Source organism: Stenella coeruleoalba, assembly GCF_951394435.1.
Source record: "Stenella coeruleoalba genome assembly, chromosome: 17".
Classification (NCBI taxonomy): domain Eukaryota; kingdom Metazoa; phylum Chordata; class Mammalia; order Artiodactyla; family Delphinidae; genus Stenella; species Stenella coeruleoalba.
This window is the reverse complement of record NC_137163.1, coordinates 2,946,159-2,964,071: the sequence shown is the minus strand read 5'-3', so window position 1 is coordinate 2,964,071 and position 17,913 is coordinate 2,946,159. Positions and strand designations below refer to the sequence as shown.

Sequence of the window (17,913 nt, the reverse complement as noted above, 5' to 3'; positions counted from 1 at the left end):
ATGAAGAGGGGGCCTCTCCACTAGTGGCCAACGGCTGATACTTTAGGGACAGAATAAAAGGGCGCCACACATCAGGTCAGAAATAGTAGTTTCTGTGGACTGTGGCATGGTTTGGGGAGATAAACACAAGTTAAATGAAATTTTAACACGCTCAGAGTGGTTTTGCTAGTTTAAAAAGCTGGACGAGCTTCTTGGAAGTGTCGGTTTTCCAGCTCTCCACACAGCTTTGTTACACGCAGAGATGTTCCCCTTCCGGGCACCACACATCCCATCCATGCAGTTGCCTGTTTCAAATTAAAACACACTATTGAGTTACAGCACTAACGGGTCTGCTTTGTTTCTTCTGGGGCTTTGTTTAGAAATAACTTTGACAATGTCCAAGCAAACAACTTGGACCAAAGACCAGATGGTCACTTAGAAGAAAAAGAAAAAGCTGTTCCCATTCGAAGAAGGGTTTTTCATGAGAAACATATGCTACATCACTCATCTATATCAATTTGTAGCCTCTAATCTCTAAACCAAAGCTCACCCCCAGTGGACGCACCTTTCTGGAATATAATGGAAGATCCTGTGGACTGACAGACGCGCTGCCACGCAGGGCACGCTCAGTGGAGTACTGGGGGCACTACAGAGGGTTTGCACCGGGAGGTCCACGTCCTTGCACAGGCACCCCTGTGACCAAGCCCTGCACAACTTCTCTGCCCCGTGGCCCAGGCCAGAGAGGAGCCTCCCCAAGACGTCCCCAAGCCCGCACCTGCCTCACGCAGCCCTCGCCAGCCCCAGACAGCACTGGCACAAACGTCCCTCGAAGTGTAATTTTCAGATTCCCCTAAGAAGGGCCCTTAAAGAAGCCACAACATTTCTTCCACCCGCTAAAATCATCGCTGTAATAATAACATGCACTGAGCACACCCTGGGCATCAGCAGGCACTTTCCATGTTAACTCATTTTTTACCTTCACAATAAAATGACTGTTAATATGATCATTGTAACAACAAGTTATATTAATTATTATGTAATTAACAATCACAGAACATTGATAATTACAATGAATAAGTAAAATCAGCATTTATTATATCTCTATATTATATATAAAATACATCATGCTGACAAATGTCCTGATACCTCTGACACATAATTTGACATTGTTATTAGTTGTAATAAAAATTGGTACTATCACCACCCCCATTTTACAGGCACCAGCAGTAACGTGGCGAGTGAGGTGATGCTGTGAACCCAGGACGCAGCTGCAGAGCCCCTGTCCAGTTCCCTTGGGCTCCCCCAGAAGGGGAGCTCCCCAGGGGGTGGAGCAGCTCCATTCTTTTCTGTTCTCAGCCTTGGGATACCGCGTCCGCCCAGAGTGTGCTCAGCAGGCGTCCCGGAGCCCACCTTATGCATGACGTTGACTCATTAGCACAGGGCATGTGTAATTAACACCTAGGGAATAGACATGCCTTGGCACTAACCGTTTCTATCTAAGTGCCTGTGTGTTTTTAGTAAGCAGCCTGTCTCCTCCCCCACCCTACACACACACACAGACACACACACAGACACACACACACCCTCCACCAAATGGACAAGCTAATCTCCACCAGCAACAGTGTTGCGCATGCGGTCACGAGACGTGGTCCTGCCCTCTGGCAGCTTAGGGTCAGTGAGAGACAGGACACCAAGCCATCCCTCAACACTTTGCTGGGGACAGTAAAAAAGTGCTCTGAAGGAAGAGTGTGAGCTCCGAGTACACGTAAGGATGACAGTGAAACCAGCAGCTACCCGAGTGCTCGAGCCAGTTAAGCCACCGAACCTTCACAATGACTCTCTGAGGGAATTACTGGCACGTCATCGTCCTCTCTGTCTCGCACCTCGGTCTCATGCCCGTTTGGTATGACGGGCATGAGAACTGTCACACAGCTGGGTGGCACCTAACCAGGAATCAGGCCACAGCTGCCCGTGCTCACTACCTGTGTCCCGTGGGAGACCACCACCTGACACAAGCGTGCTGCCATCATTATTGGCTTTAAACACTGTTGTAAACACACCCCCCCAACAAATACACAGCGCTCAGCAATGCTCAAGATATTGGTGAAAAGAAACAACGTAGGGCTTCCCTGGGGGCGCAGCGGTTGGGAGTCCGCCTGCCGATGCAGGGGACGCGGGTTCGTGCCCCGGTCCGGGAAGATCCCACGTGCCGCGGAGCGGCTGGGCCCGTGAGCCATGGCCGCTGAGCCTGCGTGTCCGGAGCCTGTGCTCCGCAACGGGAGGGGCCACAGCAGTGAGAGGCCCGCGTACCGCAAAAAAAATAAATAAAAAAAAAATAAAAAAGCCACTAATGCCATGTAGCATATGCTGCACCGCTCTCAGTGACTGTTAGAGGAGGGAGGACAGAGCAGAGCAGGCGCCCTCAGACGGCGTGCTGACCCCACCCACGGCGGTGGGCGAGGAGCGAGGGAGGAACTTCGGAAGCTAACATCCTGACTGAGTGCTCCATGGCCAAATGCTGGGGGCCATGCACAGATCAGTTCTCCAGTGAGCAGGCTTGTTTCTCCCAGGGGCCGGGTAGTCATTCTAAAACTACCTTCTGTGTATGCTAGGTCTGAACAAATAAGCAAATCCATTGTGGATAATGAGACCCAGACTTCTCACCACCTGATGAAGAAGTTATAAATAAGGAAAGAAGAAAGCAAGAACAAACCATGTGATATTGGACTGGAATCAGAAATGCAAACGTGAACTCATGGCTCCTAATACATACACAGAGAGATAAATACAGATGTGTATGTACACGCACGTGAGTACAAATACATGTATTATCTTGTGTACGCTGAGAGAACCAGAAGCGAGGGCACCCCAGGGGGCTAGGAGCACACTCAGCAAGCAGGTCTCAGCTTCTCACACCATTTCTCCAAGAAAAAGAACCAGGGCTCCTCGACGCAATGAACTGGGGCAGGAAAAATACAAGAAGAGACTGCAGTATCCTGTAGGTCCAGAAGGGAAATAATTAGAAAATGGTGGGGTGTGTTGAAAAGGTGGAAGTACCAGCCTGAAAGAGCTCCACGTCCAGGTCACAAAAGACAAGGAAAGAACGAGGAAGTGTCACAGACTGGAGAAAGTGAGGGGACGTGCACGGTAGGCCCCCGAGGCTGGACAGAGGCCCAGAACTGGACAGGGGGTGTCCGGGAGACAGACATTAGTCAGACTAACAGCCAAATCTGTGTAAGATCTTTAGGTGACGTAACAGTGCTACGCCAATGTCAACCTCCTGGTTTGCGTAACCGTCCTCTAATTATATAAGATGATAACACTGAGGGGAGCTGGTACGGGAACGCTTGTAGTACTCCTTTGGCTACTTTCCTCTAAGTCTAAAATTATTTCAAAATAAATGAATCCTTACGAGTGCAATGACACGATACTTCAAGTACCGGAGGGTGGGGGAGCAGGAGAGACAGGTGAGCGAGGCGCCCGGAACGGCCGGGCGGAGTGACGGCTGCGCGGAGTGACGGCCGCACGTGGGCTCCCTGTACCGCTCCCTCTGCTTTCATGTGCATTTGAGATTTTCTTCACTAAAAAGTCCCTTCAAATTGTTTTCAAAGTCTGCAAAACTCAACTTAAATCTGCCCACTTCTACTAGTACGCTGCATCACCACCCATCCAAGCCCCAAATAAATCAGACACCTTCCGGACCCTCTGCTCTCCCTAGACCACACCTGCCCCATCCTCCGCCGGCAGGACCTCTCCAGCGGGACACTGCTGCACATTTCCAAGCCACTTCCCATCTCTTCTCCACCCGGCAGCCAGGGGCTCCTCAGAAACATATGAGGCACGCGTGCATCTCTCACACCTGCTCCCCAGGGTACTGGATTAAAAGCGCTGTGCTCAGGGAGGCCTCTGCCCCCGGGCCCATGCAGCCCCATCCCAGGTGCAGCCCGATCCCAGGCCCCCAACAGGACAGGGTCCCCGCCGCCACATTCCACATTCGCTCTGGAATTTGCCCCCTCCCGCCTGCACTAAAACACCCGCCATCTCGCATGGATTTGTGGTGACCATGCATTGCACGTCTGTGTTCACGACTCGGTCAGTGAGCTCCGGGGGCAGGAGCGACCTGGGTTTGCACCCATCATCGTTCCCCGAGCACTGAGCAGACGCCTAGCACACAGTGGGCCCTCAGTATTTACTCAGAGTGAGCATTTTTTTTGGCGGTACGCGGGCCTCTCACTGCTGCGGCCTCTCCCGTTGCGGAGCACAGGCTCCGGACGCGCAGGCTCAGCGGCCACGGCTCACGGGCCCAGCCGCTCCGTGGCATGTGGGATCTTCCCAGACTGGGACACGAACCCGTGTCTCCTGCAGAGGCAGGCGGACTCTCAACCACTGCACCACCAAGGAAGCCCCAGAGTGAGCATTTTTGACATTAGACACACAGGCCTGATCTGGGTATTGGACTCTCATATTCTTTCCCACCCTGTTGAAGTCTGTTTAGCTTTACTGTGTTTATCTAATTGTCCAGGTTCCAAACGTACTCTAAACTCTAGCACAAAGAAATGGATATGCCTTAGAGCTATTAGGTAGATCTTGGCAAAACACGCTTAAATCTAGTATCTTTTTCCACTTTGGTAACAGAATATGCCAGATATGATATATTACATTAAGAACTTCACTTTCTAAAAGGCTGTGATGACAATAGTCAGTGTGGCTGAGGGCGTGGAGAGACAAGCCGCTGCTGGTAGAAACGTAAAGTGGTGCAGCCACCATGGAAACAGTTCAGCAGCTCTTCACAAAGTGACAGAGTGAAACCCAGCAATTCCACTCCTAGGTATGCGCCCAAGAGAAATGAAGACATATGCCACACACCATAGACGAACATGGGGTATACGAATGTTCACAGCAGCGCTGTTCACAACAGCCAAAAGGTAGAAACCACTCAAATGCCCATCAACAACAGAATGAATGGATAAACAAACTGCGACATAGCCACATAATGGGTTATTCAACCATAAAGAAAAATGAAGTGCTGACACACACTAGGACACAAATCTTGAAAACATTATGCTCAGTGAAAAAAGCCAGACGTAAAAGGTCATATATTTTATGATTCTATTTACATGAAATATCCAGATGAAGCCAATCCACAGACAGAATGCAGACTGGTGGCTGCCAGGGAGGGAGGGAGGGAGTGGGGAACGGGGAGTGACTCCTTAATGGGTACAGGATTTTCTTTTGGGGTGATGAAAATGTTTTGGCACTAGATAGAGGTGATGGTCGCCTGATGCTGAATGTACTAAATGCCACTGAATTGTTCACTTTAAACTGGTTTATGTTATGTGAATTTCGTCTCAATTAAAAAAGAAAAAAGAGGCTGTGACAGTTTGGAAACACCGCCTCTCTGAGACACCGATCTTTTTTCTCTCCCTTTGTTGACGTGCAGACACACTTGGAATAGACCACACAAGTAACAGAAGCAGGGGAAAGCGCTGTAGGTTTGCCTCAAAGGAGGCCAGGGACCTGAACCAGGGGAATAAAACCCCACCTCACAGCAGCAGCCTGAGCATGCCCTACCTGAAAGATGACTCTGCAAGATTCTTTAACAACCATCATTCTACGACACGGACTTAAGAACACCTATTTTGATAAAAACATGCAAAAAATAAAATATAAACCGCTCTTCAAATAGATGTTTGTGGGAACGACACCAGGTACCATCGGATAGCTTAGTAGGGTGTGTCTCATCCTTAAAGTACGTTGTGCTGGGATGGCAACTCGCCGGCCAGCCAGAAGGGCACCACCCGCGCCCACTGCCCCCGTGGCAGACACTGATAAACCCATCTGGGCGCCCTCCCCCTCCTCCGATAAGCCCAGACTGGGGCTCAGCCTCTTTCTCAAGACGATGCTCCAGGCACCCAGGACGCCCACCATCTCCGGTGAGATGCCTCCCTGGTGGAATGAGATCCAAATCCCTCAAAAAGTCAACCTAGTTCTTTGTTTCTCTTCCAAAGACAAAAGAAAAAAAAATTACCACCCAGAGTTCCTACAGTTTTATAACCAAATTTCTCACCATCTATTTACATCACAGCATTTATTTATTTATTTATTTAAATGTATTTATTTTACTTATTTATTTTTGGCTGCGTTGGGTCTTTGTTGCTGCGCCCAGGCTTTCTCTAGTTGCGGCGAGCAGGGGCTACTCTTTGTTGCGGTGCGCGGGCTTCTCATTGCGGTGGCTTCTCTTGTTATGGAGCTCGGGCTCTAGGCGCGCGGGCTTCGGTAGTTGTGGCATGAGGGCTCAGTAGTTGTGGCGCACGGGCTTAGCTGCCGCACGGCATGTGGGATCTTCTCAGACCAGGGATCGAACCCATGTCTCCTGCATTGGCAGGTGGAGTCTAACCACTGCACCACCAGGGAAGCCCACAGCATTTATTTTTCAGAGAATTTTCACCCAAGACATGCATTTTTCCCTTAACTCACCCCTAGAATGCCATCATTGAGAGAAAGTGGCTCGCCAGCCCTGTATCACAGGACCCCAGCACCGGGTGAGGCCACAACTCTCAGCTCGGTCCCGAGTCCCATCGCAGCACCACACCTGCCCAGCCCTGCCCTGTGCACTTGCATGCATTAATGTGCTTTATCCTCACAGGAAGGGAGGCACTTCTCCCCACTTTACAGGTGAAGACACTGGCTACAAACAGGTGTGGGTGCTCTCGGGCTCCCCACTCCGCGTGCCCAGGCAGCTTCTAGCTGGAGCCTCCTTCCAGGCCTGCCTCCTGGGGGCACAGCTTTGGACAAGGTCTAAGGAAGCCAAGAGGGAGGCAGCTGGCCCCTAACGGCCAGAGCAGCAGTGCGGCTCAGGGTTGCCCGCGCTGAACCTACCCACACTGAGGGCCAATTCACTCACAGGAGGGCGGTGGAGAGGTTGCAGGGTGCTGCGGAAGACTTCACTGCAGGCCCTTTGAGAGGTCACGCGTTTACCTTCCCACGGACATCCACTACCTATCTAAGTAGGTCAGTTGGCAAGTGGCCTCGTGGTCCACTTCCCTCCACACTGCCCGACAGTCAGCACCCTGGACTCCAGGCGGAGCTGGAGAGAACCACAGGGCGCCAGGGGTAAGGGAGGGCCAAGCAAGAAGAGGCGCCACGCCGGGCTGGGGGCAGGGCTTTCCAGACGCGCACACAAGTTTCAACTCAATTGATTTAGCTTTTAAACAATAAAGAATTGAACGTAATAAGGATTTATCGAGTAAAAAGCAAACACTACGGTAGACACTGGAAAGACAAAAGATAACCAAGATGGTCCTGGGCGGCAAGCAAATGGGGTTTACAACAGAATGAAGGAAACAGGCCCCCACCAGGCAAAATGCACTGGGTGCTATAAAGATGCAAAGTGAATGCCATGGATTTTTCCCCCCGGATTTCTTAGGATCGCCTGAAATTTAGCATATCTACAAAAGAAAGCTTACCCCTGCAGCTCCTTCCCTACCTGGGGTCCGCCTCGCTGACGCCAGCAGGTCAGCTGAGGGGAGTGGTTTTCACCTCCCGCCCCAGACACAGGCCTCCCTGCTCTCTCCACTCTCCTCCCCTCAGCACTGACCTGCCACCAACAGGGAACCCTACCACGTCCCCACCACACATAGGTGAAGACTCCTGTCACCGGCCAGACCACCCCGGCCTGTCACACACCTGCCAAATACTCAGAGGGTCCCCGTTACCTGCAGAAGAGAAAAAAGCCCCACCCTCAGCTCACCTTCCGGGTACCCACAGCATCACCTCCAAACCCCCGACATCACGCTCAGCGCCCGCCTACCCGGACCGGCCTCTCTTCTCAACAGGTGGTCCTGCCTTCATGCTGTTCACCGACATTCCTCTGCCTTCACGACAGACCCAGACCCAACAGCTGCCCAGGGGAAGTTTTTCTTGTGGATACAGAGCATCAGCGCTGTACAAACCCTAATGAATTAGTGGAACCTAATGATTACCGCTCGACAGCGACTAGTATTCACACCAAAAAAAAGCAACAAAGCCGAGAAAAGTAGAACCTGCATCAGATCAAGCCTTTGGGTCTGACCACTAATTTGCAGGAAATCCACACAGGACAGACAAACACGCTGAATTACACCAAGAAGATGCAATCAGCGAAATCTAGCTGGTGGGGAAACGAGACAGCACACACAAGCCAGCTTCTTCAACCCACCAACAGTTAGCAGTGGGAAAGAAGACGGCGAAAACTAGAGATTAAGAGAGAGGTTGTTTAGGGGAGACCAGCCCGGTGCTCTGTGACCACCTAGAGGGGTGGGATAGGGAGGGTGGGAGGGAGACGCAAGAGGGAGGAGAGATGGGGACATATGTAGAGCTGATTCACTTTGTTATGAAGCAGAAACTAACACACCATTGTAAAGCAATTATACTCCAATAAAGATGTAAAAAAAAAGAGTGGTTGTTTAGGTCTGGTGGGGGGGGCAGGGATGAAGAGTCACAGCTAAGGGGTACAGCCTTTCTTTGGGGGGAGGGGACAAAAATGTCCCAAATTAGGTGGTGGGGATGGCTGCACAAGTCTGTGAAGGCACTAAGGCACGCGGAGCTTTACGCTTTAAATGGTGAATTGTGTGGTACGTGAGCTACATCTCAACAAAGCTCTTATTTTAAGACGATACTGAAGGCTCACATCAGCCAATCACAATGTGGGCCTCACCTGGATCCCGACTCAATGAGTTGTTAACAGTCCATGACACGTGAGAAACTGAGCAGATCTGGACTAACTGTGTGGTCCAGGACACTGGTAACTAGGGGCTATGTGAGGGGGGAGGGGGAGGAAAAGAGACATCCTCATCTCACAGAGGTATCTTCAGACATACTGTAAATTAAACGAGATGACTGGGGTCTGCATCAAGACAAGGAGCAGGGGGGACTTCCCTGGTGGTCCAGTGGGTAAGACCCCAAGCTCCCCACGCAGGGGGCCCAGGTTCGATCCCTGGTCGGGGAACTAGATCCCGCATGAACGCCGCAACTAAGAGTTCGCATGTCGCAACTAAAGATCCCGCGTGCCGAAGATCCCATGTGCCTCGACTAAGGCCTGACGCAGCCAAAATAAGTAAGTTAATATTAAAAAAAAAAAAAAAAAAAAAGAAAAGATGAGCTGCAGGGACTGCCCTGGCGGTCCAGCAGTTAAGACTCCGCGCTTCCACGGCAGGGGCGCAGGTCCGACCCCTGGTCGGGGAAAAGATTCCTCATGCCGCGCAGTGCGGCCAAACGTAAAAAAAGACAAGCGCGAGGGGCAGGGCTGTGCCTGGGGCTCCCGATGAAACACGGCTGTCTGTGGGGACCGGCAGGGGCAGGACACAGGCTCTTCCCTCCGCCGTAAAAACTCTGCCGGCTGACGCCCTCCTCTGCCCAGCCCCTCCTGGGCTCAAAGTCCCGCCAAAGGCTCCAAGCTCAGCAAGACCTCCCTCCCTCCCCTTCTTCTGGTCCAAGTTGCTCCAAGGTGCCTTCTCAATGCGCCTGCACTGACCACCACGCGGCAGGGCCGCGATCCTGCTCACCTGGCTTCTCCATCACAGGTGCCCAGGCGCACTTTACAACCACGTGACTTGTACACGACTTGTTTCGATTCTCCATCTCCCCTCACATATGCTCTGACTGTTCACCCCCAAAAGCTTTCCATGCCTCCAGCTCAAGGTTAAGTTGTAATTCCCAGTCTTGGCACTGAGACGCCCTCCAAGTCTAACATGATGTTCTTGTGGTGAGGCACGTGTGTTCACACTTGTTAAAACAGCAGCCCACAGCGGGAACAAAAGGTCCCCAGCGATGTCCCCCGCCCGCAGGCACCTGTAGAATCGCAGGTAGAAAAGTGTCTCCTGGTTCACCCAGCTGTGCCAGCTCATCACCTGGAGACAGAATCTGGTGCTCCCCCGGCACCACTCCCACCACGTGACACGCAAGGTGGGTCCCCACTGCACAGCACAGCTGGGTCTGTTCTGAACGACTCTGCCAGGAACGTGAGCTCCGAGCATCAAGGCCAACCTTTCACTTCCCTGGTACTGAGCCGTACAGGGCAGCCGTGGATACAAAGTACCTGGTAAATGGTATTTATCAGGGGTGTGGTCTGTGAAATGTATTCTATCCCTCACGGCTTACAGAGTGAAGAGCCAGAGGTCAGCCAGGAGGTCAAGGAGGGGGGCGCTCATCTGACGGAGAGAAGCCACTGTGCGTGGAGTAAATAGCGAAGATAAAGTGACCGAGGGACACGATAACTCATAGGCACTTCCTGGGGCCACGCACAGAGGGAAGCGACAGCAATCTGCCCGCGTTCTATCATCTGATCAGAGCACCTCCGCCGTCAGGTGTTCATTCTCTGTACGAGAAGGAGCCTGAGGTTCAGAGAGGCTGAGTGAATGCCCAGCCACACAGCCAGGATCCAAGTGAGGTCGGCCTGACCTGGAGCCCGTGGTCTGGGTTTGCACCACAGTGAGAGGAGGTCTGCTGGCAAGTCACGGCGACACCTAGCTCCTGCGAGCTCCAGACTCTCTGACACCCCAGTTTTTGTCCAATGTTATCCCTTTTATCGCTCTGCATCTTCCTTTGCCTTCTCTCCACTTTTCACTTGTACTTCTGTTAGTTCCTTTGTTCCTACAAAAAACAAATGATGCCACCTCCTGCTACCCGTAAGGCCAGGAGAAGTCCTCGGTTTTCTCTCGCTCTGCTCAGCCCGCCGCATGGATGGGACCATGCTCCACAAGAGTAGCGGCAAGGACTCTGAGAACACAAGTGCCGCTGGGACAGGAGCCTCGGTCACGGTCCCTGAGACTCAGAGGCAGCACCAGCTACAGAGCACCCCAGTCACGCCAAACACCCTGCCACGGTCGCGTCTTGCATGAGCTCGGTTAAAGCAGGGGTTTGAGAAACTGGTGAGCAAGTGCCCAGCGCAGGGGCCTCCCACTCTCCAGGTTCACACACGAACGGCACAACGCACACCCACCGACCCCTGGGCCACGAGAACGGGCCCGCCGGGCTCAAGCTGCTCCACCGGCATCCATGTGGCGTCGTAAGAATCCACTCTCAATGGCTGTATTATTTAACTTGGAGTCAAAGCTGACGAAACATCTCAAATGACTCAGACCTACGAACCTCGGCATTTTGACCTTTTATGTGCAACTCTCTAAGTACTACAGCTCAGAGCTGAGACACCCAGAAATAACGTGGAAAACCACAAAAATAGTGCCCCTCGAGTGACTGCCCAGGAGGCAGTAGGGAGCGTCAAGATGGGCTTCAGCCGCAACGAGACAGACTCAGGTGATGAGCTGGCTGGCGTCAGCCCGGCTACAGCTCTGTTCGTTTGGTGCTGTGGGTTCTTAAAGATGGATGCAGAACAATTTTCACTGAGAATTCACTTAAGTCCCCAGGAGTCCCCTTCTGACCCAATTCTAAGTGAAGCTGCAGACAAGTTGTATTCAAAGCAACATGGAACCGTAACTACAGCCACTGAAAAGGAGTGGTCTTCATCCAATCAGACCTCTAAGCTCGCTCAGGAAGGGAACCAGAGGTAAACTAAAGTGAACTTCTTACAGTGCATCGCAAGGGCCTCTTCAGAACACCCACACTCCCACCCAGAACCCCTCCCCCTCCACCGGCGGCCCCACTCTCTCGGGGCTGCCCTCCAAGGTGTGTTTCCAGCATAAGCTGCTCCCTGGGGCTGCACTCGCTCTTTTCTGCTTCCTCCCCCCGCCCTCTCTCCCAACACCAATGGGTCTCTAGCTCCTCCTAAAAAGCAAGCACCTGGGACATTTGCAAAATGTAATTTCCTGGGTCTTCAGGGGCAGAGATGCGGAAAAGGCTTCAGGTGATTCTGCGACCAGCTGCGGGGGTGGGCGCCAGGCTGCATTCTCCCAGGGCCCCAGCTGTGGGCAGGCCCGTGAACCCATGTCCCCCTGAGCCCAAGACCCTGTCCTCCACCTCCAGCGCACGCCTCAGCCTTCCAGCACCTCAAACTCCACGTGTCCACGTGCCACGCACGATTCCCCTCCCTGGAGCCTGCTGGTCCTTCTGTGGTAACAAAGCTAGATGCGACGGCACCTCCTTGTTCAAACATTCAACAAGTGGGGTCAGGAAGGCGAGGACGCGGCCAGCTCCCCACTCCCCCCTCGTGGGCTCTTGCTCTGGGCAGGCCCCTAATTCTCCCCACGAGGAGGCAGGACCAGACCACTGTGCAGACTCGCGCCCACCCTCGGCCGAGACGAAGGTCCAGCACATCTCATTTCATGCTCACAACAACCCTGAGGTTGGTGCCGTCCCCCCCCCGCCCCCCATTTTTGAAGTGCAAAGGCCGAGGCTTAGAAAAGATATACAAGCGCCAAAGTCACGGCGCTGGCGAGGCGCTGGCTGGAGTCCAGATACTACTGGGTGCCGCCGCTAAGTGGGGTCTACCTGGTAAGTGCAGACACCGAGATGCAAAGCCTGGCCAGGGCCAGAGTGCCGGCCGCTGGCTGCTCATACTGACGGGGTACCCACCCCTGTACCCACGGCCATCCCACCCAGACGGGGTCACTGTCTTAGGCCCTGACTGCCCACCCTTCGGTCACACCTGCCCCCACGCTGCTCTGCCAGGGCCGCCTCTCCCGCCTGCAGGGCTGCTGGAATTACCTTCCCGGGACCCGTGCGATCACATGACACTCCACACGCCACCAAAGCAGATGGCGCCTTTCCTGGGGGGACGTGCCACCTGCCCACCGGCCGCTGGGCCTTCACACCCTCTGTTCCCAGGGCCCACTAGCTCCTTCCTCAGCTCCAGTCACATCAGAGGTCCACAGAGGAACAAATGCACCACAGGACGAAGACGTGGAAACCTAAGGCAGCCGGGCCCAGACAAGGAACCTGAGGCCCAGGACGGGGACAGGGCTGGAGCCCATGACCAGGCTCCCTGCCTGTCCACTGCTCGAGCCATGACCTTGAGAAAAGTGAGAGAAAGGCGAGAAAGGTGGGGTTTCAAGTTCTCAGCAGGCAGGGCTGGGCCGTCTCCTCCACCTGCAGTGAACCGCAGGAGGGGGATGCAGCGCACCCCTGCGGCACAAAGCAGCAGCCCTCTGAGATGGCGTCTGTGACCTTCAGGTTGTATGAGGATCTTAGTAGTAAGTGGGAAGCACTGAGGCGTCAGACAAGTGAGCAATGCTGAAGCCCTTTGTTTCTGAGCCTGTCTACGAGGCTAAGATTCAAGGAATGTTGTTAGGGAGACATCCACCCTGATTGGCCACCGTCTGTGCACACCTGTCGTCCGTCCCAGGGAAGTTATTAAGAGTGCCCTGTTTCACTTGCACAAGTTCCCAGTTTAGAGGATAAACTGTAGCGTCGCCAAGGGTACAGCTCTGTCCAAAGATAAATTAGGAGGGCACAGCTGCCTGGTCACAAAGAGTGAGGACGTTTCAGGGTTTTAAATTTTGAGGGAAAAAAATGCAGACAAAAAATTAGAATGGTAAATACTTAATGACCTTTTCACTGCCTAGAGTGAAAAAGGACAGGCCTGTAACCCCAGCACCAAACCCCGGCCTGGGAGGCAAGGGCGCTGGCAGCGGGCCATCGACAGAGGCGGCTAAGCTGGGGGTGAGTCACAAAGTCGAGAGAAATGACTGGGAGCAAACAGAAGGGCGCTGAGAGCCGTCTCCCTACCACACACTGGGGAAGGAGGGGTCCACCGAGTCGGATGAGGAGAGAAGCTGCACGAGAGGCACGAGCACCAGGCTCGTTTTCCACGTCACACCGTGGTCCTTCTGCTGACAGAGCCCCACGTAAAAAGTGGATTCCACTGCACTGAAAGTTAAAGATGCAAAGCTACCTGTCCCAAAACATCGCTGAAGATAAGTGCGTCTGAATTAAACTTACGAGCAACTGGATCTCATCAGCCTTCCCCACAGAAACACAGGGACCTGAACAATTAAAGAAAACTGGGGGGAAAGATATGCATCCCCTGAAGAAGAGATCTTAAGGACCTCATTGTCTTACGGGGTGGGGGTGGGGGGCTAGCTGTAGAGTCGAGATTAAAGAGCCTCAAAAGCATAAAACCAAATCCGTGTGTGAACTTTTAATAAAATTCAGGATCCAAAACAACCGGGAAGTAAACACACTTCTGCGATGAGAAAAATTGATTACGGACTGTTAAGTGTGACAATGGCACTGAGTTGTAAATGTCCCCATCCTTCAGACATGGTACTTAAGTATTCAGGGTGAAACGACAGATCTGGAACTCACTCGAGTATTTCCGCGAAGAAGGAGAAAGGGGCAGATTTGAAGCAAATGTGGAAAATCTTGATAGTTGTTGAAGCTGGTGATGGAGAAATGGGAGCCGTATTATACCACTCAGTCTACTCGTGTGTACTTTAAATTAATTCACAATAGAAACTATTTTAAAAGTCAAGTGATACATTCTGAGTGTTCACAAAACAAGAGGGCAGCAGACTACCCAGCCACGCCCTCCGGCCTGACACAGCTTCACCCGGGCGAAGGGCCGGCTGCCGCTTGGCAACAGTGCACTGTTATTGGAAGAGCGGTCATATCTTCACGGAGATAACTGAGGGAGAAGAAGCGGGGTGCAGGAGGAGTTAACTGACACTAGAAACCACAGTGAAAGTTGGTCATTCTCAGAGTTGTAATCCTTAGATGTCGCTGAAGTTACTTTGTAGCAAAGCTGTGAGGAATGGAACCCACAGGAGTCTGAGCACGTGAAACCGACAGAAACAACCCCCTTGGAGCATGCAACATTGAGACTCCATTTAAGGTCTTTAAGTGGTTACAAAAAAAAATTGACTGATCATCTGTGAAGGTTCAGGGTCACTGGGGAGTCCACCCATTCTAAACCACTAACTCTTTGGAATAGTTAAAAAAAAAAAAACCTAAGAAATAGTAACATACCTAACTTTAGAGTCCACATACCAATTCACATATGTAACAGCATTTGTAACGGGCATAACGCAGGCTTACTGCGGACTCTATTTTTTATATTAACTTACTTAGTAAGTCACTTAATAATTGTATTAAAATGGAAGTAGCAAAACTATTTGTAATTTTTTCTACAATCCAGATCAAATGTCTTTTTATTATTCTAAATTAGGAAATACATTAAAAAGAGTTTCACTGAAGAGACTCTATTCCAAAAATTCCTCTTAAAAATTAAAAACCTTAGTGTGTAGAATAAAATTAAACAGCACCACAAAATTAAACGCCTTATAATGACAGCACGCGTGCACAGCCTGAAATTTGGTTTCATTCCCATCCTGCCATTGGTTAAGAACTACCCATTTATTTTTTCAACCAAAGCTGTCCGGTTTCAGGGCAGGTTTATCTGTGAACCGAGAACAAGGGGCCCTCTCCCCACCAGGCCACAGTGCAGAGGCCCACATCAGAGCATGATTTTTCCAAGAGCCGTTAAGGACCTGAAATGAGCCTGGAGATCCAGAGAACTAAAGCTTTCTTGAAAATGAAATAGACCAGAAAATATCCCAGTGCAGAGCACACAGCATGGGTTAGCTGTGCTTCCTGAGCTCGAGTTTCAATTACACCCGAACACGCGAGGACATGGGTCCAGTCTACATGTAACAGGTGTTTCTTATTGGGGGTCAAGGTCAAAAGGACTGAGAGCCACTTCTTTAAGGAGAATGTATGGAGAGTCAGCGGAGATCGGACAGATCGTCCTAATGCTCGCTGGCCATATGACCTTCGCAAGGCTCTTAACCTCTCTGAGCCTCTGTTGTCCATCTTCAAAATGACCACCACCAACTTAGCAAGCTGTCCGATGGATTAGTTAACGTCAGACACAACACAAAGGTTTGACCTTCCTCAAGGTTCTTCGCTTTTTCTGGGCCTTCAACTTTTAAACTGAAAATGTGAAAAAAATGTAGAGTGTAGTGGCTAACACTTGCTGGGCTCCTCTACAGGAATCAGCGGGGAGATTCTCACTCACGGAGGTGAGGGCCGACCCTGCCATGTCACGGGTGGGCGCTGCCCATCCGGGGCTTCCCGGAGCCAAGTCTGCTCCCAGGACCCTGACTACAGAGCCCCCGGCCCTTCCCCACCGGGGCTGAGTCACCTTCCAGATTACGGTTAAAACCATTACGCCTAAAACCATTCTTCCATCAAACTGCTGAGGGCCCGTAAGGATTTAAAAGTTGGTCAGGCTCAGCCTTGGAGAACCTTTCTAACTAAGTGACATCAAAAAAAAGTATTCACAAGGCAGAGAGCTGTTTGTGAACAGACACAGCAGTGGGGGAAAACGTCAAGGGACCCAAATGGATCAGGAGAGCCCGAAACAGGTCGGGCCAGGGCCCCATCAGCAGGAGGCCAGGGAGGGCTTAGGGCCCCTGGGAGAAGGCAACAGTATGCCGAGCCGGCAGGGCCTGCAGCCCGCTGGAACCTGGTGGACAAAGGGGACGGGAAATGCCCTGTCCAAGTGGCAGGGCCAGCGGGAAATTTAGGAGCCACGTGCCTGGCGGGAAACGGAGAGAGCTTCACAACACTTCACCATTTTCTTGGCCCAGCAAGTTAATCGCCCTTCCACTCTACATCAAAAAAAAAAAAAGTTAAAAAAAAAACGTGTTACTGCTTTAAGTTTTTTAGAACTTTTCTAAAGAAAGAGAGGCTGAGTAGTAAGAAGGGATGCTAAGGAAATCAGCACATCTCCTTACCTTCCTCTAGTAAACTGCAAAAGGCAAATTAGTACTTGAATAAGGAGCCGGTGTGTCTGGAATGAAAATGAGACGCACGCAGTTTTAGGGTGCCGCTTCCTATCCCTCTCAGTCTACGGCCCTAACTACCAGCACGAATTGGCCAAAATTCAGCATTTCCAGACTTTCCTTCAGAGAAGGGGCCGCAGAAGTACTGGCAAAAAGAAAAACGAAACTGAGAGCGCTCCAGGCTCGCCGCGGCTCGATCTGCGCCGAGCAGCAGCGCTCCTCCCCGTGCCGCCCGCGCCCCGAGCTCGGCGCCCCCGGCCCGGGCCTCAACGCCCTCTGGCGCTTAGAGCCCGACCCGGGCCTCGGCCCCCGGCCCCGCCAGCCCCGTCGGCCCCGCCAGCCCCGCGCGGCGCAAGGGCCCAGGCGCCTGGCGCAGGAGGCCGGGCCAGGCGGGCGCCCGGGCCTCGGGCCTACACGCGGGCCGCCCGGCCCAGTTCCCGCTCCGGCCCGGTCCCAGCCCACCGGACCGCGGCGGGAACGCAGCGCGGGGAGGGCCCAGGCCGCGCGGGGCGCCCCGACGACTCGGGCCCGAGGAGGCCAGGGCTGCGTGTCCGCCGCGGGGCCGAGGAAACGGCCGGCGGCCCCGATCCCCGGCCTCCCGGCCCGCCAGCCCCGATCCCCCGGCGCCCGCCCGCTGCCCGCGCCGCGCTCGCGCCCAGCCCGCCAACCGCCGCCGGCGCCGCGGGGAGGAGCGCGCGAGCGGCCGGGCCGGCGCCCCGAGCGCGAGGACTCACCGGGGCCGGCTCCCGAGTACATGGTGGTGCCGCCGAGGGGCTCCGGGGCCGAGGGGCGGCCGCGCGCGCGCCACGGGCCCCGACGCCGCGAGCCGCGAGGGAGCCGCCGGCCGCACGATCCGCCCCGGCGCGGCCGCCAAACAGGTTTACCCGACGCGGCCGGGGCGGCGGGCGGAGGCGGCGGGCTGGCGGGCGGGCGGGCGGGCGGGGGAGGGGCGAGGGAGAGCGGGCGGGAGAGGGGGGAGGGAGGCCGGGAGGAGGGCGGGGGAGGAGGGAGGGGCCGGGGGAGGGGAGGCGGGGCGGGTCCGCGCGGCGGCGGCGGCGGCGGCGGCGGCGGCGGGGTGGGTGGGGGGGCGGGCAGGGGATCGGGGCGCGGGTGCGGGCGCGGGGTTGGGGGGGCCTTGGGGGCGGCCCTCGCAGCCACTCAGAAGAGCGACGTCTCCTCCGACTGGGCGGAGCGGGCCGCGCGGCGCTGCCACCGGAGG

The 17,913-nt window shown here is 53.7% G+C and overlaps 1 protein-coding gene across 3 annotated transcripts in view; it reads right to left on the bottom strand.

The window, feature by feature from the left end:
* Nucleotides 1-17,610, bottom strand: part of AGO2 (argonaute RISC catalytic component 2) — a 98,536-nt gene extending 80,926 nt beyond the window's left edge. The window contains exons 1-2 of one of the 3 annotated variants that reach the window (XM_079902132.1): nucleotides 17,429-17,610; nucleotides 16,647-16,702 (exon numbers count right to left, since the gene is read on the bottom strand). Coding sequence is in view for 1 of the 3 variants with exons in the window: in XM_079902130.1 (XP_079758256.1) it covers nucleotides 17,429-17,450 (22 nt within the window). In the remaining 2 variants the exon portion in view is untranslated. Of the gene's footprint in view, nucleotides 1-16,646; nucleotides 17,388-17,428 lie in introns of those variants that run through there. The other 2 variants (XM_079902130.1, XM_079902131.1) reach the window with 2 other exon arrangements.
* Nucleotides 17,611-17,913: the final 303 nt, after the last annotated feature.